Source organism: Cibotium barometz, chromosome 31 (assembly GCF_041138505.1).
Source record: "Cibotium barometz isolate CiBa-2024 chromosome 31, ASM4113850v1, whole genome shotgun sequence".
In the NCBI taxonomy this organism is placed as follows: domain Eukaryota; kingdom Viridiplantae; phylum Streptophyta; class Polypodiopsida; order Cyatheales; family Cibotiaceae; genus Cibotium; species Cibotium barometz.
The window spans coordinates 36,241,885-36,267,432 of record NC_141076.1 but is presented as its reverse complement, the minus strand read 5'-3'; the positions used below and the strand labels follow the sequence as shown (position 1 = coordinate 36,267,432).

At 46.5% G+C, this 25,548-nt stretch overlaps 1 protein-coding gene across 2 annotated transcripts in view; it reads right to left on the bottom strand.

Moving 5' to 3' along the window:
• Positions 1–7,165: 7,165 nt before the first annotated feature.
• Positions 7,166–25,548, bottom strand: part of LOC147620809 (protein IN CHLOROPLAST ATPASE BIOGENESIS, chloroplastic-like) — a 62,810-nt gene continuing 44,427 nt past the window's right edge. For both annotated transcript variants that reach the window (XM_086825090.1, XM_086825089.1), the window contains 9 exons: positions 23,643–23,720; positions 22,871–22,913; positions 22,694–22,751; positions 20,028–20,189; positions 10,283–10,345; positions 9,985–10,079; positions 9,227–9,308; positions 8,975–9,085; positions 7,166–7,543 (listed from right to left, as the gene is read on the bottom strand). In XM_086825090.1, the coding sequence (XP_086681216.1) occupies positions 7,397–7,543; positions 8,975–9,085; positions 9,227–9,308; positions 9,985–10,079; positions 10,283–10,345; positions 20,028–20,189; positions 22,694–22,751; positions 22,871–22,913; positions 23,643–23,720 (839 nt within the window). In that variant the 3' untranslated portion in view covers positions 7,166–7,396. The remainder of the gene's footprint in view (positions 7,544–8,974; positions 9,086–9,226; positions 9,309–9,984; positions 10,080–10,282; positions 10,346–20,027; positions 20,190–22,693; positions 22,752–22,870; positions 22,914–23,642; positions 23,721–25,548) is intronic.

Below are 25,548 nucleotides of genomic sequence, written 5' to 3'. Positions count from 1 at the left end.
TATCACAGCACCCGCCCATTGACGATGGCCCCCTCCAATCATGGAGAGGGTCCCCCCCCACCTGATGTGGCGACCGATTTCTCGTCTCGCGACTTCTCCTTTGGCCCTCAATGCCTAGTCGAGCAGGTTGACCCCACCGTCTCTTCGTCGAGCCTTCCCCAGCAGCCTTCCTCTCTGATGGATACCTCGCAGCAGCAGCGCCCCTCTCCAGCCTCTCCGCCTTCCCGCTCCCCCTCGCCTCCTCCCCCCCTCCCCCACCCTCGCTTCTAACTCTACCCGCAGTCGCTGCATTTTCCCATTCCTCTTCCTTCGTGCCTACCATCTCCCCCCCTCCTCTGCCTCTCCAGAGCGTTCTCGTCAGCCCCTTGCAGCCCCTGATCCAGAGAGGAGACAACCGGCAAGTTCCGTTCGTTGCTTGATGCATCGTTTCTCAGAGCCAATAGAGATAACCATTGCGGCCTCACCAGTGAGGGCTCTCCCACCCTAAGTCTCCAGGCAGGCTCCCCAGGATCTTGGGGTAGCTTGTGGATTATAGTTTCTTCCGGTGGCTTCCAATGGAAGGGACAAACAGATTCGACGAGGCCGTAGCCCCTATTCGGGTATGTGTGGTCTTCCACCACTCTAGACCCTCTACGCAAAAGAATGGCGCGAGGATCTTCTCTGTCCTCTTGAGCGCAGCCCCCGAGAGACAAAGTGGGATCCAAAGTCCGTGGGCGCTACTATTCAGGATCAGGAAATTGAGCTATCGCATCATCTGCAGGACCTCCGCATCACCAACGTTCTTACTCATCTATGGCCTCTGGCCAAGATGGATCTTGGTAGATCAACCCACAGAGAACAAGGAGGGGAGATGGTGATGTCTAGCCTGGAGGTGCTGCTTTTCGTGTTTATGCATACCTCTCTCATAGTACAGACTCTTCGAGTGTGGAGGGTAGTTCCGGTAGTTCCGCCTCACACAGAGATTGATATGAGGATTGTCTCATGGAACATTCAAGGCTTAGGGGGGCCTTAGTGCTTTCAGGGGACGAGGCTTCTTTAGAGGAGAGCTGCAGCGATTTATGTTGGGGGGACCTATCGACATTCTTTTCCTCCAGGAGCACCATCTTATTGAGGCGCGTACCCGTCGCTGCGAGAATATTCTACCAAGCAAGAGTCATACTTTTTGGTCTCCATCCTTCGGCCCTTCAGGGATGCAAGGAGGAGTGTCTCTCTATGTCAGTGAGCAACTTCTGTCGTCTGTGACAGGATCATGAGTCATAGTTCCAAGTCGTGCTCTGTGGGTTACCATTCTAATTGGAGAGGACAATGTTGGCTTCCTATACATTTATGCCCGAATGCGATTGCAGGTAAAGCTATCTTTTTTTGGAGCACTGTCCAACAAGCCCTGCCCTAGGTTGATTTTTGGTGCATGAGCAGTGACTTCAACATGATAGAGGCAGTAGAGGACAGACTTGGAGGTGGCACGGCCACAGTCTCAAGAGCGGAGTACTCTACATGGGAGGAGATGATACTGATTCTTAGGGAACAAGACCCTTGGCAACAGTTTGTGTAGCCCTGGGAGTCTTAGTTTCTCTCAATCGGATTGGCGGAGCACTGGCCCCAACCTCTCTCGACTGGACAGGTTTTATGTCGACGAGTGGGCTTGCAACCGTGGAGGCATGGTTGCTATTCTGGTAGGCACTACATTTTCAGATCATGCCTCAGTTATTCTGTCCCTAGAGGACCCATGGAGACATGACAGACATGCGAGCTCCAGGATTCTAGACAACCTCATTCAGGATCCCGAGATCTGTAGCTGGATCGAGGACCCATGGAGGCATGACAGACATGCGAGTTCCAGGATTCTAGACAACCTCATTCAGGACCCCGAGATCTGTAGCCGGATCGAGCAGATATGGGGGCAGGACTGGACTTTATCTCAGGCTTTGTAGCGTGCCCTTTGGATGATATCCTTGGGGAGATCAGTATTTTCTTACAGGAGGCAGCCCAGAGTAGATAGGAGGGATTTCGGGAGCAGGAGAGGAGTCTAAGGAGGGGCCTAGCCTCTTTTCAGTGTCTTTAGGAGAGTTCCCCAGACAGCCCATGGATTGAGAGTCAGATCGCTATCGCCCACATGGAGATTCGCTCCATTGAGGAGAGGAGGGTGGAGTATAGATACCATGCCAAGGTTCCATTCTGGACTCAGCCCAGTGACAGTTACTGGCGACTTCTATAGCTAGCCCACACAGGAGAGACGGTATTCGCAAGCTACGTGGCCAAGATGGAGCAATTGTTTCTGATCCCTTGCATGTGAGAGCCATCGCCACAGTTTTCTTCTGATCTCTCCTCACTCGTGCCCCATTATCCCCCCAGGTGATGGATGCACGCAAGAGTCTGGAGGCACACGAGAGAGGTGGTTCCCCCCTCCCTTCGGTCTTTCTTATTGACCCCTTTCACTTCAGAGGAGCTGGCAGAGGTGGTGAAGGCATTACCTAAGTGCAAATGCCCGGGGGCGGATGGGCTTCCTGTTTCTTTCTTTCTTCGCCACTGAGACCTCATGGAAGGTGGCCTTTGCGCTACCTTCAATGAGATTATGCTCACAGGTGCCATGCAAGAGGCTCACAGAGGGCTTGATACATTTGATTCCCAAGGAGGGTGGTGATAGATTGGAGATCTGGCACTGGAGACCCATCACCCTTCTAGGGACGTCCTATAAGATTTTGGCCAAGGCCATTAGCATGCGACTTCAGCCGTCTCTCCCAGACTTGATCCACGACACTCAGACTAGTTTTATTGAGGATCGGAGCATTCTCAACATCTTTACCTTTTGGGAGGCGACAACTTTGGCCAAGATGTGACAGCAGGACCTCATTGTGCTACTCCTATACTTTGAGAAAGCTTATGACAAGGTGGATTATTGGAGCTTTCTGGAGGGAACTATGAGGCGGATGGGACTCCCCATGGAGTGGATTAGTGGAGTCTCACAACTTTATTTAGCATCTCACAACCAGGTTTTCATTCAGGGAGCCCGAGGCAACAGATTCCCCCTTTCTTGCTTGGTTCGACAAGGTTGTCCTCTGGCACCATACCTCTTTCTATTTGTCGCCAAGGCCATGAGTAGTTTTCTCTCCACCCAAGAGACTGGACTTCAGGGATTGCACCTTCCCCTCCGCAGGCAGGACGAGCTACTGGACTCAGAGTTTGCAGATGACACAACACTCTACCTTGCTGGAGATGTTGGGAATCTCCAGAGATTCGCGGAGGCGTGAGATTTTTTGCCGTGCATCGGGAGCGTAGATCAACTCGCACAAGTCATGTGGTTTTTGGGTAGGCTCAAAACCCACCCCGACTTGGGACCAATTGAGGCTTTCCAATGGATCCCAAGGGGCACTCCAGTCCGATACCTCGGTTGCCAGGTTGGCATGGATCTCTCCCCCGAGCAGCAGCTCGCTCCGCTTCTTCTAAGTATTCGAAATTTCCAATGGATCCCAAGGGGCACTCCAGTCCGATACCTCGGTTGCCAGGTTGGCATGGATCTCTCCCCCGAGCATCAGCTCGCTCCGCTTCTTCTAAGTATTCGAAAGAAGCTTTTATACTGGAGCTCGACCAGGTTATCCCTAGTAGGTAGAGTGGTGGTGGCGAACCAGGTACTGCTTGCCACCATGTGGTACAGCACCTCGTGGTGGGCCTTTTCTTGGGCTTGTATTAGCTAGGTACAATGTTTGATCCGGAACTTCTTGTGGGCCGGAAGTGATGGGAGGCCAGTCAAGGCCAAGGTGGCATGGAGAGTGGTCATTCAGCCATGTAGCAGAGGGGGGCTTGGCCTCATTGATCCAGCTATACAGAGCCGTGCCCTGCTGGGCAAGTTGATTGTCAGAGGACTCCTACTTGGTGGTGAGGATTTCCTCTTGGCCCAGATTTTAGCCTGCACTCTGAGCCTTGGAGGCTTGTGGCCGCAAAGTACTAGATGGATCTTTACAGAGATGCAAGCCCGTGGTTTTAGTCCTACCTTTGAGGACAAATTTGCAGCTAGTCTACTTCGTGCTTGGGATCATCTCAAGCCAGCCCTCAAACAGATTGTTCCAGTGGCCTCAGAGGAGCAGCTTTGACAGCCTTTGATCTGGAACCCGCTGATCCGTTTACCTAGTGGCCACATGCTAGGGGCTTGACCGCACATATCCCGGGGCACCTTGAGCATGGGACTAGCCAGGTCTCTTGGAGATTGGATTGCACACAGGAAGTTACCTCAAGAGGAGCAGGAGAGAGGCCTGACAAGGATCCAGGTGGAGATAGGCTCAACATTGACATCGACTCAGCTATTCCTCGAGTGGCTGACTCCTAGTCCAGACCCAACCCCCCAGTGTGGCTAGGCGTGTTCACCGGACACGATATCCTCGTGGTGGTCCATGGAGCAAATGAGGATAGTGGTCTGCTTAGTTTTTCTATTGGATTACATGGCAGATTAGAGAGATCAAAGCACCCTTTGGAGGATTTCAAAGGCTGCACCTTGTAGAGGGTGAGGATGCTTGGTTTTTGGGCACAAGCATGGCACATAGATCCAACATCGGCCAAGGTGGCCAGGGAGAGACTTTGGCGGTTATGGATTTGGGAGTGCCGACCTCTCACGCAGTTGCAGTGGGACGCTGGAGAGTGGACTTGGCATGATCCCACAGATTGGGTGGAGACTCTGGATGCCCCTTTCTTTGCATATACAGCGCGGCTCAGCTGCAAGATCCAAATGCCGGAGATATAGATGGCACGCCGGCAGCAGCAGCACACTAGCAGTCTTAGGGCCTATCACAACGCTTCCTTTCAGATTTCTGGAAGAGGCTTTGGGACAGCTTTCGGCCGAGGATGACACTCTTCCTTTGGCTGTCAGCACACAGGAGTCTAGCAGTTGGTACTTGGCTGGCAGTTGTAGGTCGGTCAACAGCTTGCCCGAGGTGGAACCACCCTTAGAAGTCTCAGCAACATTGCCTTTGGGATTCTCCGCATCTTTGCTATTGACAGGGCATCGACCCGGATCATCACTTGGGGTTTTGTCGCTTGGGCCACTGTGGCTAGAGTGGTCAGAACTTACAAGGAGGATGGGGGAGGACTAGCCCTTCAAGTCTCTCACTATCGTATTGCAGTAGTACCAGTAATAGCCCCATCGACAGGTGTCTAGCGACTAGGCTCATGCCAGCAATGGGAGATTTACAGTAGCAAAGCAACCTGGCACATCTGACGTGCTAGATGAAGCGAGGTTATCGAGGGTACCCACACTCCGCTAACTGAGACCATCAGGAGCATATGGCTCGATATCATTCACACCCTCCACGATAAGTGGGGGAAGTTGCAGGGAGGTTCTGACCGCATGCGGAAGCGACGGGAAGTCTTCTTGAGACTTTGGAAGCCTGGCCCTTTCCTCACAGATAGAGGCGGTGACCCCATTTGGCATTACAGACTCCCTGTATGGTTGTTCCCCCCACCTCCCCTTGTATGAGATAGCCCCTCCTCCTGTATGAGATAGCCTTCTCCTCACAGAGCGGCCAACCGGAGGAGAAGCATGTGATCATTTGTCTCCCGCCCTTATATGAGGTGAGGTTGTATTTAGCCCATCGTGGTTGTAGTTAGCACTTTGCACATATTTTTCTTTAACTAATTGAAGGATCTTTTTCCCGAGAAAAAAAAAATATATGTTCAAGTCAAGAGCTTACCTTAGCCTTGTTGAAGAATGTGTCGGTGAGTCTTGCCTTAAAGCCAAAAATGTAACTTCTCGATGTGGGTGCGCTTGCTGATAGGATTAAGGGAGAGCTCTCTATGTCTAGAGGGAGACAACAAGAGACGGTCCTTCTTCCATGGTTCACTCCCACAAAGGCGGGGAATGAAAGGGAAACCGATGCAAGAAGACAACCTCCAATCAATCCTATCTAACAAGCATCCATCAAACAAGCAAGATTCAATAGCATACATGCAAGCAAGAAGAGGGAAAAGGAGAGCTCACAAGCACACTATTGCAAGACGGAAAAAATTATGTATTGTTTCTCACAATAGGCCGGCCCAACTTAAAAATGGCCCAACCTCTATTACTAGTCATATGCAAGTATGTACACGAAGTCCTTAGACTTTCCCTATTTGTGCCATTAAGCATGAGGTAAGACTTCTTTATATGCTCTAGCGCCATCTTACAAAAGATAAGTGTTTGATCAAGCGGGTAACATGGCAAAGCGCCTTATGGTAGGTTGAGCAATGGTTAACAAGGAGCAAACCAAAAGCTAACCCAATGGCCTCTAGCATCGGCCAATATGCGCGTTGAATACCTTGGAATTTGAGTGTATGAGGAAAGCGGTTCTAGTCTTCTTCACCAAGATCAAAATAGCTAGTGTAGGGTAGGAAGAACATCTTCCTCGATCCCAATGGGAATGGGCTGCCCTTCAACACCTCTGAGGCAGCTTCTTCAAAGTCCACTGGGAAGAAACCTCTTCCAAGTAATCTCACATCTTTGAAGTGGAGTGTGAAGTTGGAAGGCAACACTACAAGTACCGAATCACAGGCCTCGAGACAGGACAGATGTGACCTGAAGATTTTGGCAATGAGAGTCACCTTGGCATCTTTTTTGATCTCAGTGAAAAGGATCAGCACTTCGCTTCTGTGAAATTAATGGTTCGCCTGGCCGAGAGAGGATGATTAGCCATGATGCTAATCCCATGGTAAAAAGGCTGACTTGAACCCTGTTGGAAACTGTTCCTCACTGAAAAACTGCAGGGGAGGAGGGATAGAGGCAAGGAAGGTAAGAAGGAAAGGACAGGCAGCAGGGCAAGCAGCAGAAGGCGACATTGGCGGAAGAGGAGGGCAAGTAGCAGTGGAAAGGGCAATGTGGGCAGCACGAGCAGGAGAGAAGCGTGGGCAGCAGCAGGGAAGGGGGGGACCGCGGGCAGCAAAGAGAAGCAGTGTGAGCAGTAGAGATGGGGGCAGTGAAATGGCAGAGAGGGCAGTGAGAGAGGAGAGGGGCGGGCAGCTAAGGGTGCAGGTGTGTGCAACAGTGTATGGGGAGCTCTTGACATTTTTCGCCATCTTTTTGTGTTGTTTAAACCCTTTATTGGTCTTAAGTTTTGTGCTTAATTAAGAATGGGCTTGATCGTTTACACCAGCTCTCACAATGTACGTATCAAAGTGGGGAAAAAATCATTTAGTGCTTAAGTTGTTTATTACAGCAAAAAGAAAAACAATTATAAATAGGGTAAAATGGGCTTTTACAATTTAGTGTGTAACAAAGCATGTGTGTGCATCATATCTTCCCAAGTAAATGATGTGCACTTTCTGCTGTTAATAAATAATGTACTTGTGTACAAGTCTAATAAACAGGGGATGCTTTTGAGAGATATTACAAGGGCTCTACTTCCAATCAAGGAGAAGAAGTTCAACAAAAGAAAGCTTAGTTGGAATCTGTGAGTAGTATGAAATCCGACAATTGGCCTAATCCAGCCTCCCTGTAAAAACCCGCCAATTGGTCTCGAATCTTGTCCCAACTTCCATCTACTGCTGCAAGGTCCAATAAAAATGCAGCTTGATCGAGTGCCACCTGCAAAACATAGCAATTAAAGATGCTAAACGCAGATTATAAATGTCATCCAGGGGTTTCTACGCTTAAAAAAATGCATGAGAGAGAGAGAGAGAGAGAGAGAGAGAGAGAGAGAGAGATGATCTATGCACAAAAACAGCTAACTAAATGTCAAATAATACATGCTAGAGAGAGAGAGAGAGAGATGATCTATGCACAAAAACAGCTAATTAAATGTGAAGAAGATGCCAAACTTCATAGATTAACCACCACACTGAGTTTCTATCACTTGGAGTTAAAGGCAGACTCATCATGATGAAGGCTCGCACTATAGAGAAAACACACACGCATGCACTGGGTGGCTGGTTGGGCAACAAGAAACCAGAAAGCAATGTATCTTCTGATTTGGTGCTCAAGACTCACAAAACATTTCGCATGGGTCTTTTGAAGAAATAAGTCATAAGCCACAGGCAACCAAATATCTAGATTTACCATAGGGTGGAGGATGCCAAGGAGAAGACCTTGCAGCCAGAAGAAAGCTGAAATGGAAATCTTGACAAGGACTTCTCACTTAATGGTTTGTTTGGGCAATAACTGCTGTTGATCAAATGGCATGGACACAAATGCTGGCTGCTGGCTCTGATTTTTCCCAAGAAAAGATCCTTCAATTAGTAAAAAAAGAAAACCCCCACTCAAGAATGACTACAGCCCTCATGGAAGTAGCATATACAAAACATCACAAGAGGGGGGCTCTCTCCATAGCCACTCTGTAAGGAAAGCATGCTGCCGATGCCGATGCTGCTGCTACTGCTCAGCAAAGATTATAAAAGTGAAGAGAGGGCCCTTAATATGGGGCAAGGCAACCGCCTCTAACTGGTTGCCTAATCAGCTAAATGGTGAATCGGTAAGAAAGCGGGCATGTTTGGAAGCATCTTGACAAGCTGCCAAGGATTTCTCTATGTACTCAATATTTGCAGCACTTATCCTACTAAGACCATATTAGGGAGTTTGGGAAAATCCTATTACTTAAAGAATTTTCTTTTCAATCTACTTTTTGGTGTATCTTGAGGATACCAATTCCAAATTTGTCGGAGAATGTGAATTTAGAACCTACTCTTCAAGACCTTTCCAGTGATATGTTGCATGAGGGGGTTTTGACAAAACCTTAAAAAGATTCACCATGCCCCCCATTTTTTGACCTTGCAAAATGGGAATTGGGATTTTCCAAACCTCCCTAATATGGTCTTTACTGTTGAATAGAACGTTGGAAACCAAAGAAGAAAGGTGATTATGCTTTATGTTTCAGGTGAAGTGCATAGCTGTGTATGTAGCGGCAGGCCCTTGCCGGAGTGGTTATTGTACTGTGCTGCCCAAAGGGGGGCCTGAGTTTAAATCCTACACCTGTAGTATAGATTCACAACCCAAAAAAAGGGTGCATGTCTGTATACAAACCTGAGCAGGCAGTTTTCCCTTGTTCACCTCTTCCTGCCTGCCCTCTTCTGTTATCTTCTCTTTCATGTACTCTATTTGCTCATCTCCCCATCCTGCTATCTTAGCTATTTCCTGGAAAATACAAGCATCCATCTTCATTAGTCTGTGAAGAGATTTCATTTCGGGTTGGTTAAATATGATAAATTTGCACTAAGGCGACAAGGTTAAATGGGCTTTCAGCACTGTTTTTCAATATGATAACATAACATATACCTCATATTGACATCCTAATGTCCACCAGGGAGATTTTAATGCTACTTTTGCTGCATCCTTCGCTTCCAATTGGCGACCCACTCTACATATAATCCACATATACCATAAGACTAGACAACATCACAACAAACAATGCGGGATATATGTTTTTGTTTAGTTATAGTGTGTTCAGCAGGTTTCAAATCCAGATGGAGGCAAGCCCCTTCAACCGGCTACATGCCCGTGGGCCAGCCCTTGTACAGCTTAAAGTTTCCTCTATTAAAAAAGAGGCTCTTTTTTTAGGGTGGATTCAGACGGGACAGCAGAAAGGGTGGATTCTGAGATGGCAGCTACCACCTTGCAGTTCACACAAATCGGAGATAACATCAGAAGTATTATGACACCAGCTTCATCAGCAAAGGAGCATAGCTCAAGTGGTTAGAGCTCTTGGCATTTTCTGGCAGGTCCTGGGTTCAAACCCGCAGCATTTTGTTGTCCTTTTGTGAGATGGCCTCTGCTTGGTTGACCCATTGAGGTCGGAACCTTTTTGTGAGTGTGTACATCTCTGACCCCCCCAGCGAACCACCGGCTGCCACCTCAGATGCTCTACTTTTCCGCCACCCTCGTCTGAACCTAGCCTTAAGACACACACCTGTGAGCTGGCCCTCCCCTCGCCCCCCTATGCTAGGGTGTCTGCAGCTGCAGACAGCAATGATCAACCAGCATCTCTGCCGGGCTACATGCCTTACACAAAAAAAAGCAGCTCCCATCACACTTACTTGAGCATGAGTTCCGCATTGAAAACAAAAGGTCGAGCAAACCCTGGAAAATGTTTTTTGTTTGCATAAAACTCTCCAGTCACCAAAGCTGACACCTTAGCATGCACACAAAAAACATCATGCATGGTAAGTCAACATACTTGGAAGCTTCATCAACAAGCACATTTACATACTCGAAATCATCCAACAATTGCAACTCCTGAATAGACCGTGTTCATATAGCTTGCCAACGACAGACTTCAAGAGAGGCGCAATCCATATGGGAAGGAATGGATAAGTCTGTTTACGTGGACAATACCTCATCTCCTCGTTTTAGATGCTGAAATGCCAGGTGTTCGAATACATCTGGAAACATGCCGACCTGAAAAAACCCACATACATATTGTGAGCATTGTGACTGAAAGTGCATCTACAAGGAGACTAAGGGGAAGAGAACTTATAAGCAAAGCTAGCAATCAGTCTTCATAATGAACTCGTGCAGGTGCATCAACATGACATGATCAAGATTCCTGATAGCTTATTTTTGTATACCATACCCAAAAGCATCTCATGATGCCAGGGAGAGCTTGGTAGACTTGGGATCAGTAACAGATAAGCAGCCCACAAACATCACAGTGTAACAGTGCATGAGGAGACCTAGACCTCATCCTTTGGCAATGGTGAGACAGGCAAGGTGTTCACCATGGGAAAATCCTGGCCCCAATCTTCACTCCAAACAGGAACTTCATCCAGATGATGCAGACAATGCAAGACATGATGGCCCCTCAGCTCCAGCGAACTGGCACACCTGAGAGGCCGAATGAAGAGGCCATGAAGCCTGACTAGACTGGCATGTTAGCAGTCATCTCCTGTTTGTAAATATTACTTAGTGAGGGCCTTCGTTGTGGGTGTGCCCACCTAGGAGTTTTTCCCATTTTTTCCGTGTTTTTTTATCCATGTTTTTGGTCCAGGGGGCTGTCCTGTGCTGGCCGACTTTCTCTGTCCTGGCCGACTTGATGTCCTGTGCTGGCCGACTGTACATATACTGGCCGACTGCTTATTCTCAGTTGTGGACATCATCTGCACCCTGTCGGCTGTTTTAGACCTGGCCAACCAGCACTGTGGGGTGGTATAAATACCACCCTTGCCCCCACACCTGTTTTGTATCAGATCTTCGTGTATATAGCAGAGTTTATACAGCTTCTCTCTCTCTACACTTTTGTGTTTTGTTTTCCAGAGCACTTGTCTCGTTTTCCGCTGTGCATTTCAACATGGTATAAGAGCCTGAGGTGGCTTGAAACTTGGAGACGATGGGAGCTTGAGGGTTTGCTGATTGGAGATTTCTTGGGCAGTTCGGGACTTGGAGATCGGGTAGAAGGCGGCCATCACCATTGGACAGCCACCTTCCATAGTGTTTGCAGCCTCTTCTTCATTTTTTTCCTACCCACCCTCCCTTCACAAGACCTTGTGAACCCTTGAGATGGCTGAGAAGCATGTGAAGATCCCCACTCTCCCCACATTCCTGATGGATCGACAATTGGATGGGACCAACTATGGCATATGGAAGGCAATGACGGAGTTTGTCTTGGAGTCTTATGACTTGGCTGAGTTCCTTGTGGTTGGTGTTCCACAGCCCGAGTTGGAGGACGGGGAGCTTTTACCCTCTACTAGGAAAGAACGGGAGGCTCAGGCATAGTTATGGAATCGTATCAATGCCCGTGTGCGTTCTTTCATCTTCCTTAATTGCACACCACAGGTGATTAATCATATCAAACACATGATGCTGGCCAGAGGGATTTGGCAGCACTTGGCTTCTCTGTATAACAGGGTATCAACCATGAAGCGGATTTCCTTGGAAGTGTAGATACGAGTAATGAATCCTGCAAAGTCTTCGACGATGCGGAGCACATCAACAAGCTACATGCTCTTCAGCAAGAGATTCTTCACGCTGGGAAGGACATATCTTCACAGGACATGACCTCTCAGTATTCAACTTTCTACTCCTCTTTGATCACCAGTGGGAAGCTCAACACCATCACATGGGAGGAGCTTGTGCCTATGGTTTTGGACCAAGAAGAGCGTTTTATGAACCCTCCACAGGGCGGAGGTTCTGAGGTCTTGACTCGCCAGCGGTTGAAAGGTCGTAACAACAATAATAAGGGCAAAGAGAAGTCATCATCGGAGAAGTCTTCTGAGAAGATGTTAGCAGTCATCTCCTATATGTATATTTACACCAGGGCCTCTGTTGTGGGTGTGCCCGCCCGATTAGGTGTTTTCTCATTTTTTCCCTATGTTTACCAGGTGTGGGAGGCTGTCTTGTGGTCCTGGGATTGATCCAGTTGATAGCCGACTCCTCCTGCTGCTCTCCGTCTCTCTCTGTAGTAGCTGGCCGACTGTACGTGTGCTAGCTGACTGACGGGAGCTGGCCAACTAGGATCATAGGGGCCATATAAAATGGCCCCTTGCCCACACACATGTAGTATTTAGATTTCGGGATTTTCTTGTGTATATATAGCAGAGTTACATGCCTCTCTCTCTCTCCTTCTCTATTGCTGTGTTTTTCTGCAGTGCACTTTCCGCTGCATATTCTGACATGGTATCAGAGCTCTAGGCTCTTGATAAATCTTGGGAACTGTATGAGCAAGAGGGGGGCTGTTTTGTTGCTGATTGGTGGACTGTTTTGGACCATTCGGGAAGAGGAGAAGCAAGAGGAAGGTGGGCTGATTTGCTGGACAGCCACTTGCAGGTTCAAGTTCTTCTTTTTTGCCACCCGCCCACCCTTTTCAGTTACACACCCACAATGGCAGATTTACTTGAGATGGCTGAGAAGCATGTGAAGATCCCGACACTCCCCACGTTCCCAGTGGACCGTCAGTTGGACGGGAACAACTACAGCATATGGAAGGTAATGATGGAATCCGTTTTGGAGTCTTACAACCTTGCTAATTTCATTGTTGTTGGGGTTCCACGGCCGGAGTTAGAGGAAGGGGAGTTACCCTCGATTTGGAAGGAACGCAAGGCACAGGCACAGTTGTGGGATTGTGTCAATGCCAGGGTCCGTTCCTTCATTTTCCTCAATTGCACACCGCAGGTAATCAATCATATCAAGCATATGACGCTGGCCAGAGGTATATGGCAGCATTTGGCTTCTCTCTATAACAGGGTATCGCCCATGAAGAGGATCTTGGAAGTACAGATGCGGGTGATGAATCCTGCAACGTCGTTGACGATGCGGGAGCACATCAACAAGCTACAGGCTCTTCAGCAGGAAGTTCTCCATGCTGGGAAAGATATATTGTCGGAGGATATAGCCATAACGTTGCTGTCACATGTGAATCCTCAACAGCAACCGTGAAAACTCCAGCTTTTGTGCACCTGGAGGTGATGGACACTAATGTTTCATTTTCTTCGTGCAGGGAGGAGGTTGGAGGATTCTCCGTTACGGATACTCGGGAGTGGATTCTAGACAGTGGTGCTTCTAGGCACATGACTCCTTCCTGTTCGGCTTTACAGGATCTTTGCAGGTATTTTGGTCACATCCTTACTGGGGATACATCCACTATCCCAGTTCATAGTGAGGGCAGGTTGGAGATAGTTCCCGATGGCGGAGGGGGGAAGCATTCCTCCGAGGTGTTGTATGTTCCATCACTTGGTTTTCATCTGTTGTCAGTGCATCAAGTTTGCAAGACTGGTGTACGGGTGGTGTTTGATGAGCATTTTGTTGCTCTTCGGGACAAGGCAACAGGCCAGGTAGTTTGGGAAGGCGGAGTGGAGAATGGAGTTTACAAACTTTCAGCACTCTCTCTCCCAAGTCCTTAATTTTGTGATGAGTGGCAGTCTGGTAATGGCCACTTAAGTGTGGATACGCTGCAGGTGTGCAGGCTTTCTCAGACCAAATGGTGGGTGTCTTGCCAGTTGATGGACAGCAATTGGCAGGAACTTTCCAGTACAGATGTTGGTAGTTCTTGTGTTCGTCAGTCAGAAGAAACTTTACAGGTAACCTATGCTCTGATGTCTCGTAGTATTCGGGACAAAGAAACTCTTGTAGATGAGGAAGTTCTTTCCACGGGGACCTATTGGAAAGCCAGGCAAGTGGCAGTTGATTACTTGTAGAAGGAGGTGGATGTTGCACATTCTCCATGCTTTGTGGTTCCGGATTCAAAGGGGGTGGTTTACAGGTTTTCGAAGGCCTTGAGTGGTCTTCAACAGGTTTCCAGGACTGGGCATCCCACCGTAATAGGTGTTGATCCTTGTGAGCAGTATGATGCCTCCTTGACTCGGAAGCAGAATGGTTCATTGATTTGGTTGATGCATACCAGATTGGACGGGAGCTTCCTGCTGAGGCTGTTGAGCTCATGTTTGCATAGGACTCTTTGGGAGGTAGGATTGCGTATCTTGTGGTTTTTGCAGCATGCGAAGGATCTTGGACACTTTTACACAGGAGGGGGGTTGATGGATGGAGTCAGACTCCACGGTCGGCGTGACTCAGATTGGGGAGGAGAGCCAGACACGAGGACCTTGACATCAGGCTACAGTTTTTTCCTTGGCTCAGGAGCAGTTTTATGGAGCAGTAAGAGGCAGCCATCTATTGCCTTGTCGTCGACAGAGGCAGAGTACCGGGTTGCTTGTGGTGCTCCTTGCGAGGTGGTGAGGTTGCAGAGGTTACCTGGCAGGATTGGGTTTCCACTGGTGGAACCCACGATCATCCGGAGGCATTTTATTCGTGAAAAGATCGTTGCTGATGACATCTTGCTAGAGTTCTGTTCGACGGAGGACAGTGCGGTGGACCTCTTCACGAAGTCTCTATCTCAGGCTTTGCTCCGGCAGCACTCCAGCTCCATGGGGTTGGTTTCACATCCAGGAGCTGAGAGGGGGTGTTCGTAGTCATCTCCTGTCTGTATATTTACACCAAGGCCTCTGTTGTGGGTGTGCCCGCCCGATTAAGGTGTTTTCTCATTTTTCCCCACTCTCCATATTTTTTTCCTATTTTTACCAGGTGTGGGAGGCTGTCCTGTGGTTCTTGAATTGATCCAGTTGATAGTCGACTGCTCCTACTGCTCCCCGTCTCCCTCTCTGTAGTAGCTGGCCGACTGCACACGCGTGCTAGCCGACTGACAGGAGCTGGCCGACTAGGATTTTTGTAGATCGGGTGTCTTTTTGATGCTATCGGCTGTCCTTGTTGCTGGCCGACTGGATCATAGGGACCATATAAAATGGCCCCTTGCCCCCACACATGTAGTATTCAGATTTCAGGATTTTCTTGTGTATATATAGCAGAGTTACACGCCTCTCTCTCTCCTTCTCTATTGCTGTTGAGTTTTCAGGTTTTGTCTTCATCTCTGCTGCATATTCTAACCGTGTCCTCAGCGGAGTACCGAGAAGAGTGCTAATTATTCCGCTGCAGCTGCCAAGACTCCAACTTTTGTGCACTTGGAGATTATAGACACAGATGCTTCATCTTCTTCAAGCAGGGAGGTAGTTGGTTTCCCCGCCTCGGATACTCGGGAATGGATTCTCGATAGTGGTGCTTCTAGGCACATGACTCCTTCCTAAGAGTTATTACAAGATCTTCGACGGTAGTCAGGTCGCATTTTCATTGGTGACAATTCCACAATCCCGATCCACAGTGAGGGCAAGATGGAGATTATTCGCGATGGCAAAGGGGGAAAGCATTCCTCCCGTGTTCTTTATGTCCCAGCACTTGGTTTTCATCTTTTGTCAGTGCATGAGGTTTGCAAGACTGGCATACGGGTGGAGTTTGATGAGCATTTTGTTGCTCTACAGGACAAAGCACCAAGCTAGGTTGTATGGGAAGGCGGAGTGGAGAATGGGATCTACAAACTCTAAGCACTCTCTTCTCTGACAGACACTCAGATCAGTGATTTGTGGCATTTTCGTTTTGGCCACTTGAATGTGGATGCGCTACGGCAAGCTTTCTGGGACCAGATGGTGGATGGCTTGCTAGATGTTGGTAGCAGGCACGGAGAATGTAGTTCTTGCATTCGTGGTAAGCAGCACAAGGAATCTTTTCCGAAGGAGGCTACCAAGCAGGCTTCGAAAACTTTGGAGTTGGTACACACTGACTTGTGTAGACCTACGCAGACCCTATCCTTGGGAGGTTCTTTGTACTTTATGCTGCTTGTTGATGATTGTAGCAGATTTACATGGGTTTATTTTCTTTCCCAAGAGGACCAAGCTTTTGCTCGGTTCAAGGAGTGGCATGTGATGGTGGAGGAGTAGTCTGGATTGCAAGTGAAGACTCTTCGGGTTGACAAAGGAGGGGAGTTCTCTTCTAATGCTTTTGTGCGGAACATGCCATCAAGCGGGAGCTAACCAATATAGGTTCACCTTCAAAGAATGGAGTAGTTGAGTGTAAGAACCGGACTGTGGTGGAGATGGCGAGGACGATGCTGGAGCATCGTGATCTTCCTCGTCCACTTTGGGGAGGCTACGAGCCTACGGCTGTCCATATCCTCAACCGATCTCCGACGACTTCAGTACCAAAGATGATTCCATTTGAGACTTATTTTGGCAGGAAACCAGATATCTCCCATTTTCGTGTTTGGGAGTGATGCCTATGTTCACATTCCAAAGATGCAGAGGGGGAAGCTTGACTTGAAGTCCGAGAAACTTCTATTTATGGGATATAACTCTCTTTCCAAAGGCTACAGGTTATATGACCCAGAGTGGAACGAGGTTGTTGTCAGCAGAGACGACGTCTTTGATGAACATGTTCCAGCTTCCACTGTTGAGGAGCCGCCACTTCTTGGAGAACCATATGAGTATGAGGATAATTCCTTGTATATTGCTCCAGCTAGACAGCCTCAGTTAATTGTAGAGGTTGAGCCCGAGGCTGGAGATGAGTCCTAGCAGCAGCAGGAGACTCCACGTTCTGTTCGAGTACCAAAGTGGTTGTTTACTCGGGAATCAGGTGTTACGAAGCTTCCCTCCGAGTGGACCATAGAGGATGGACCTCGAAGATCGCACAGAGTTTGTGACAAAAGTCATTCAGAGGAGCTGTTACAGGTGAACTATGCTTTGATGTCTCGTATCATTCGGGACAAAGAGCCCACCTCCGTTAAGGAAGCTCTTTCCCAGGAGACTTGGAGGAAAGCCATGCAAGTGGAATTGGATGCCATAGAGGAATAAATCTTGGGAGTTGGTTCCGAGGCCGTCAAAATGGTCAGTCATTGGTGTCAAGTGGGTCTTTAAGACCAAGTATACATCTGTTCGGTTGATGGACAAGCACAAGGCCAGACTTGTGGATAAGGGCTATGCACAAGGAGGTGTATGTTGAGCAGCCTCCAGGCTTTGAGGTTCCGGGGTCAAAGGGGATGGTTTACAGGTTGCGGAAGGCCCTGTACGGTCTTAAGCAGGCTCCCATGACTTGGAATCAGAAGATTGATTCCTTCTTTCTATGGACAGGTTTTCAGAGATCAGTTGCAAATCCTAACTTGTATCTCTTTCGGAAACGCGGTTTGGTCACGTTGATTATCCTTTATGTGGATGATCTCATTCTCACTGGCAGTCGTGTGGAGCACATAGCAGTGACGAAGGCTGCCTTGTCAAAGGAGTTTGAGATGACCGACTTAGGCTTACTCCATTTCTTCTTGGGATTGGAGATTTGGTAGACCCAGAGGGGGTTCTTTGTTTCTGAGCAGCAGTATGTTCATGAGTTGCTAGAGACCTTTAGATGGAGAACTGCAAGCCTATTACTTCACCGATGGATCCGAACACCAAACTTACAGTGAATGATCCTTGTGAGCAAGTTGATGCCTCCTTGTACCGGGAGCTTGTTGGTTCATTGATTTGGTTTCTAAATACCAGGCTTTCCAGTGGGGCTCTTGAGCTCATTCATGGAGACGCCTTTGAAGATTCATTGGGACGCAGAATTGCGGATCTTGCGGTATCTGCAGGGTATGAAGGATCTTGGACTCTTCTATGACATTAAAGGGGGAACGACGGATGGAGTTAGACTCCAAGGTTGGAGTGACTCAGGTTAGGGAGGAGATCCAGACACCAGGAGATCTACATGAGGCTACGGATTTACCCTTGGCTCAAGAGCTATTTCATGGAGCAGTAAGAGGCATCCAACTATTGCCTTGTCTTCTACAGAGGAAGAGCACCAAGTTGCTTGTGGTGCTGCTTGTGAGGTTGTGTGGCTGCGGAGGTTACTTGGCGAGATTGGGTTTCGACAGAAGGAACCCACGGTCATCCAGTGTGACTAGCTATTGCTCGGAACCTCATCTTCCATGCCCGAACCAAGCACATAGAGATACAATATCACTTTGTTCGTGAGAAGATTTTGGCTGTTGACATCTTGCTTGTTTATTGTTCGGCGGATGACAATGCGGTGGACCTCTTTACGAAGTCTCTACCTCAGGCTATGCTCCGACAGCATTCCCGCTCACTGGGGTTGGTTCCACATCCAAGAGCCGAGAGGGGGTGTTAGCAATCATCTCTTGTCTGCACATATTACTCAATGAGGGCCTTTGTTGTGGGTGCAAGGTCACCGCGAAACGTTTCACTATCCAAATGCAACGATGCTGAAACGATTTATTTTGGAACAAAACGTTTCAACACCACGTAGGTGAAAAATGAAACGTTGGACCAAAACGATCATATACATAAAATGTGAAGGTACTGGCCAATAGTTATAAGATGATATTTAGCATATTTATCATCAGTAAACAAAGAAGACATACAAAAGAGAGGAGAAAAGAACAAATAGGATGAAAGGAGGAAAGAGAAAGAATTATAAAAGCTAAAAAGCACACAAAATCACAACCTTTTTCCCCACATGAAACGATTTGGTTTCAATGTGCACATGAAACGTTTCAACACTGAAACGTGAAATGGGTTTCAAAGCCACTGAAACGAGTTTCATGGTGACCATGTGTGGGTGTGCCCGCCCAGGAATTTTTCCCATTTTTCCGTGTTTTTTCTCCCTGTTTTTTGTCGTGGGGGCTGTCCTATGCTGGCCGCCTTTTCTCTCTCCTAACCGACTTGATGTCCTGTGCTGGCCGACTGTACATATGCTGGCCGACTGCTTATTCTCAGTCGTGGACATCATCTGCCCCCTGTCGGCTGTTTTAGACCTGGCCGACCAGCACTGTAGGGTGGTACAAATGCCACCCTTGCCGCCACACCTGTTTTGTAATGGATCTTCGTGTATATAACAGAGTTTATACAGCTTATCTCTCTCTACACTTCTGTGTTTTGTTTTCCAGAGCACTTCTCATTTTCCGCTATGCATTCCGACATGGCAGCCAGCCATACCACCTCTGTTAGTTCCAGCATGGTGTTCACAAAGTTTTTTTCTGAGAGTTTGCTTTGCGAGCAGATTTGGACCCAACCCTGGTGAAAGCTTACCTCAGTTGTCAAGAGAGAAAGGCCTGGCATACCAGACAGAGGGCCCACTTGCGTCCTCCAGCCATACCATCTCTGCTAGTTCTATTCAGCTTGGTGTTCAGAGAATTTTTCTCTGACAGTTTGCAATTTGGGCCAGATTCACAAAAAAGTTGTTCGAAATCTGTTGAAGCCTTGCCTTTTGAGAGAGAGAATGCCTTGCAGCACTCATCATAGACGCCCAGAGGCAGCTCGAAGGGGCAACGGCAACAGATGATGTAAAGATTGAGAAGCTGCTAGAAGTGGCAAGCATAAGGTTTTCTAAGGTTGCAGTTCGGATCCACTAAATATGTCTTGGAAGAGCAAACCTGAGACATTTGAAGATGTACTAGATCTAGATGGTGCGTCAACTTCGACACTCCCTCGTCCTGTTTGAAGGTAATAAGTGCACGAGGGGATGCCACATGCATCAAGCCTCGGATCCATGTGCTACGACTAGTCGAGGATATGTATATCATTTCTTCATATTTGAAGACATGTGTCTCCTTTATAGTGCATCTCTTATTGATAGCCTCTTGTGAACTTTGAACCTTACAAGTCTTCACGTCACACTTCATATACTTACTTGCCAAACAAAAATAGATGTGGACGTGCAAATGAAGTTTGAAAATAGTGACATCTCGAACAAATTATAAGGGCTGATATAGAGTGCATACCTTCTTCATGAGGTACACTTGAACATTTGGCACTTTTGAATCTACAAATTCACCTCTTTTGTACAATGAGACTCCAGCATTTTCACATTTCTTCAAGAGGCTTCCAGTCGAGTCTTTGTTAGCATCCTCCTCCACTAAAAGTCTATGAATATATTGATCTATCTGCAAAAAATGAATGCCCTTTTTTTAAAGCAAATTTATTTGAAAAAATATTACAACTCTTTAAAAATCTGCTTCCTTCCTCTCACATGGATCATTAAGTCAAGTCAAAACATCTAAATTCATGCCTACAACATGCACAGCATCCTTTGAGATCCGGAGGTACATGAAGATCCACATGTCACATGCTATGCACATCACGATTGGTCAGCTCATAGTATCCTCTCATTGCCTCCGAGTAGAGACTGGGAGAGCCGAGAACATCCCACGAGAGGAGCGGTTATACACGATATGCACCATAGGGGATGTTGGGATCAAGGTCTTGTCTATGTATGTGTGTGTGAAAACTTCCTATAAGTGTTAGTATGTATGTGTGAACACTTCCTATGATCTGTTCGACAAGGTTGCCCTCTCAGTGCCTTGCTCTATGCTATTGCTACTCATCCCTTCTTGACATATATGGATAAGCTCACCGAGACTGGCAGATTACATGGGCTTTGTCTCCTTGATGGTCGGCATTTGGTTGCTCAGGCATATGCTGATGACTCTTTCTTTTTTCCTCAAAATATGCAATTAGATCTACAATGTCTTCATGAACACTTCGCATATGTTTGGATTGGCAGGAAATCTTTTTATCAATTTTAAAAAATCAAAACTGTTGCCTCTTAATGAAGTTCAATGGCACAACATTCTATGGCCTAGGCAAATCATATCACCTACACAACAAATTGGGTGCTACAAAAACTTATGATTAAATTGGAATATTGGAAATTCTCTACTTGGCCACTTTATGTCAGATTAAGAATAGTTCAATTGATTTTGATGGCATATATTCAGTTTTTTCTCCCTCTTCTGGCATGGTCTAAAAACCAAATCTCTAGTTTTATGACAAAAAGCATTGAGCTCTTTTAGCAAAATTCTCAATATAAGAAGGCCTTGCGACTCCTTAAGTATGAGTTCATATGCTCACCGAAAATGCATGGAGGGCTTAATATTCTGAATATCCATTATCATGTGTTGGCACGCAAAGCCACTCTGCTTCCCACTTTTATTGCGCAGCATCAACCCTGGACGCTTATGATCGCACCTCTTTGCTTTGACGTGAATGCAGATGCATTTGGTAAGTGGCAGCTAACTCATTGGGAACTTTTATTTGGCTATGTGGAGGGTAGGATTGCTCAATGCCCTTATGTCTCTCATCTCCTTGCAGACTCAAAGCTTGTTCTGCAATGTATTTAGTGGTCGGGTAGACCTCTTGAGATTGGCAATACTTTGAGACAAGAAAACATCTTTTGTAGCCGTGCATTCCCTACTCCTTTAGTTCCCTGTTCCCTCGGCAAGCTTTCTTTCTTTCTACAGAAGGCATTCGGGTTTGCCAAGATGATGTTGATGCTGAAGGAAATGTTTTGTCCTTTCCTCACGCTCAAAGCCGTTGGCATGCAGGACCATTACGATAGGCCATACGATGGCCTAGAATTATGGGGCAGTTTTGGAGGCTGAGATCGGTCTTTTGGCAAAGAGACAGGGACAGAGAGCCATAGGCCATACAATGGCCAACATCTATGGAGCAGTTTTGGAGGCTGAGATCAGTCTTTTGGCAAAGAAACAGGGCAGAGAGCCATAGGCAGGGTAGGCTTAAAGAGAAACTACCCTACTTTGGATCACATCTTTACTCTCAGAGCCACCATTGAGGAGGCGAGGACGTGTAAGCAACATATACATTGCTGTTTTGTGAATTTTCGGAAGGCCTTTCACTCAGTCTTGACTTTTGGACCGCCTAGTGATGGCTTTATCTTGACAAAGTCCGGGCACTAGGAGGGCTCTCAGCAGACATCCACAGTACTAATGGGGTCTCCTACACTGATTGGGTTGTATATAGATGAGATCACATGATTTGTGAACAGATTTGGAGGGGCAGGCTCACAGTTGGCTCAGGAGGTGGTGCCCATCTTGCTAGACATACTCATAATTTCTGATTCTGCAAAGGGGTTACAGAGACATCTAGATGCATTGCAGAGATTTTGTGATGAGAGAGACCTCAAGGTCAACCTTGGCAAAAGCAAGGTCATGGTCTTTAACACCTCCTACCAAGTGCGGATTGGCTGGTCCTTCCTCTATACAGGAGCCCAGGTGGAAATCATCTCATTTTATGTCTACCTCGGAGTGGTCCTCATAGGCCCGACCTTCTCCATGATTGCAGCTGTCCACGCACACCTTGTGAGGGGATACGCATCCCTAGCACGCCTAGAGAGACTGTTTCCAATCCCACTTTCTCACGAGCCTCGCACCAATTGTTGGTTTTTTGACACTTAGGTAGCACCCCACAGCAATGTACGATGCATTGGGTCTTTTGTAGACGTTAATAAAATCTCTCTCTCTCTCTCTCTCTCTCTCTCTCTCACACACACACACACACAAGCACTGATGTAAGTTATATTACTTCATAGAATTTTTGTTCATTCCAAATCAAATCATGCTCAAGAAAATGAAGAGAGCGGTTACCATACAGTTTTTGCTAGTAGCACAACTCCATACTTCTGAACTTGAATCACGGGCATTTCCATTCTGCCAAAAAGAGAATATATCTAAGCTTGATTTTTGCACACTCAACAAACAAACAAACTCAACAGCTTGAATGACATCATTCATAGAATAAAATCAGAATTAAGAGAACATGAACTCACCCTTCCGGTGGTGTTGGCCATCTCAATAAAGCTGTAAGATAACCTAGTTCAAAAGAAATAATATATGTCGTTCATTACTTTGCTATATTTGTCTTACAAAGTTTATCTCTAGCCCACATTATCTAGAAAGGAAAGTTTCTTTGTTCTTTTTTCTTTTTCCCTTTGAGTAGATCATTCTCTAGTCACAATTTGGTACTCGCCGGCATTACAACTTGTAGTTGCTAAGTGGCGGCCTGCGGGAATTTGAATTCAGGACCTCTCCTCCCCGAGTCACAAGCTCCTCACCATTGGGTTATGAGTTCACACTGATGAGGATCTTACATTGTTGTAGGAATAGAGATTGAACGAAAGTGATGAAAATCACCATAAATCCATGAATAAGGACACGCTACCTCCTGCTACTATGACGAAAGGGCAAGGCTTGCTAGGAAGCTTATGAAGACACCAAGATCCTTTCCATGGCAGTTTGAGATTGTAATGCTTCTCATTGGTCACCTGCTCATCCACATCGTAGATTGTATATGCAAGCCTTAATTCTTGGAATAATACCTTGCTCCAACCCAGCCGACAAAATCAGGCCATTCAAGTTCTGCTTTTGTGGCACAAGCTCAGTGCTAGCACTGGACCTAACAATCATACAGGGCAATCCTCATAATACCAAACAATTATTCTTACAAGTCATAAAGTGAAAGGGCTTAACGTTAGGTAGCGCATGTGTAAATTTTTAACATTGTTGCATGACCATACAACTATCTTCTACTAGAGTGCTTACCTGTCGAAGTATCTTTTGCGAGAGGTATTGCCAAAGGAAGGATGCCCTTCTTACTCATGGGAGAAACAATTTTTCCACCTGCCAAGCCAATCACAAAATCAAAACCAAGGCCACAGTATTAAAGAATTTGCACCAGCTACAAGGACCCAAAGTGAGTTCCCAAAAAAAAAGGCCTTGCATAGGTGGATTATATCAAGCAAATTACTCCTGAGCCTATAAGACAAATCCTAAATATGTCAAAATGATGAAGTAGAAAGTTAGTTCCACCAATTGTGACTATGCCTAAAGACTAAGGTTTTGTGTTAACGTCAAAAAGCTTTTTGCATGTGAAGAAAGAGACCATTACATGTTATCCTTTATGTTGAAATATTATTGGAATCTAAAATGTTATTTTTTAAATGGATTTAGTAGGGACACACAGAAGTACTCATTGAACCAACGAACATTAAATAAACTTTTTTAATACAATGAAAGAACTATGTACAAAAACTCATGCTTTTTAGTATGTACCGGCAATAATACGCTAGACTACTTTAGTTCTCAAACTGAAAAAACAAAGATATGAAACATGCCAATTGTAAGAGGATACTATATAGGATCTTTCAAAGCAGAAAATTTAAATAGTAACAGAGATGAAGAACAATACTGTATTCCTGATCGAATACCATCGATGATTAAGCCCCACACCCAGACCCATGTGCTACTGTGAAGGAATCTTCAATGGCTGATCTGAAACTCATAAATGAGAGGCTAGTAGAAGCTAGCATGGAGTAGACAATAAGACAGATAACACATTAGTAGATGGATTGGAGGGTGACTATGTAAATAGATGGACAGAGTGCAACAAAGATGCAACAAATAACACGTAAATAGAAGGACTGAAATGTGCTATGTAAATAGTATGTATTAACCAGATTCAGTCCCCATTGCCTTTCGTGCACAGACTAGGTGGATATATCCGTTCACCACCATCAGCCAAAACTGCTAGTTAGAAGAGACCTATGGTTCTTGCCACAACTTTACAACCTATCCACAACCATATTGGTATCCGTTCAGGCTCCGCAACCAATGGCCAAGCTGTCCAAGAGTAAACTCTACCAATCCCATGAGTGGACAGTTATAAAGATAACAGCCCAATCCAACATATAGCCTATTTGGCAGTGTGCCAAATCTATCTAAGCCATCTGTAAACAATCCCACCTCCTAGGCCACCATTGTGTGTGAATATGGGACATCAAGTGCACGGGCCGCTCAACCATAAAATCATACTCATAATGGGGGCTGTACATACATGAGCTAGCCAAGTCCCAAACATAAAACATGACGGCGGAGCATTAATATCCAACACTTTCCCTCAATGTCCACCCGAAGCTAAACTACCTTTGTAGCTCAATGCCCAATTGATTAAGATGCATCTCCATTTGGTCCGTGCTAAGAGCCTTCGTGAAGATATTTACACAAATCTATGTCATCATGCAATAGACCATCTCGACCTCTATAAAAATGAGGAGCTCACATGCTAAGTGATGGTGAATTTCAATGTGTTTCAAGCAAGCATGAAACACAAGATTCTGACTAGTGGCCATGGGCTGCTTCTGCATGACTCCCAAATCTTGTAGAATCCTCAGTTATAATGCATCACATAGAAGGCTCAAATTTTTAAGCATATAAACGTTCACATCAATTGCAAGAAAAGCCCCAATTATAATCAATAGAAAACTCTAAATTGTAAGCATTATTCACTTACATGATTGTAAGAAGGGACGCAACAAGCCAATGAGGTGATAGCCCACGTAGTGAAGGTGTTTGCCTAGGACCAAGAGGTCTTGGGTTGAAAACTCCACAAGGTGCTTCCTCAGCGGCATCACCTACGGGCGGATAAAAAGCGTCTACACGTGATGAAAAA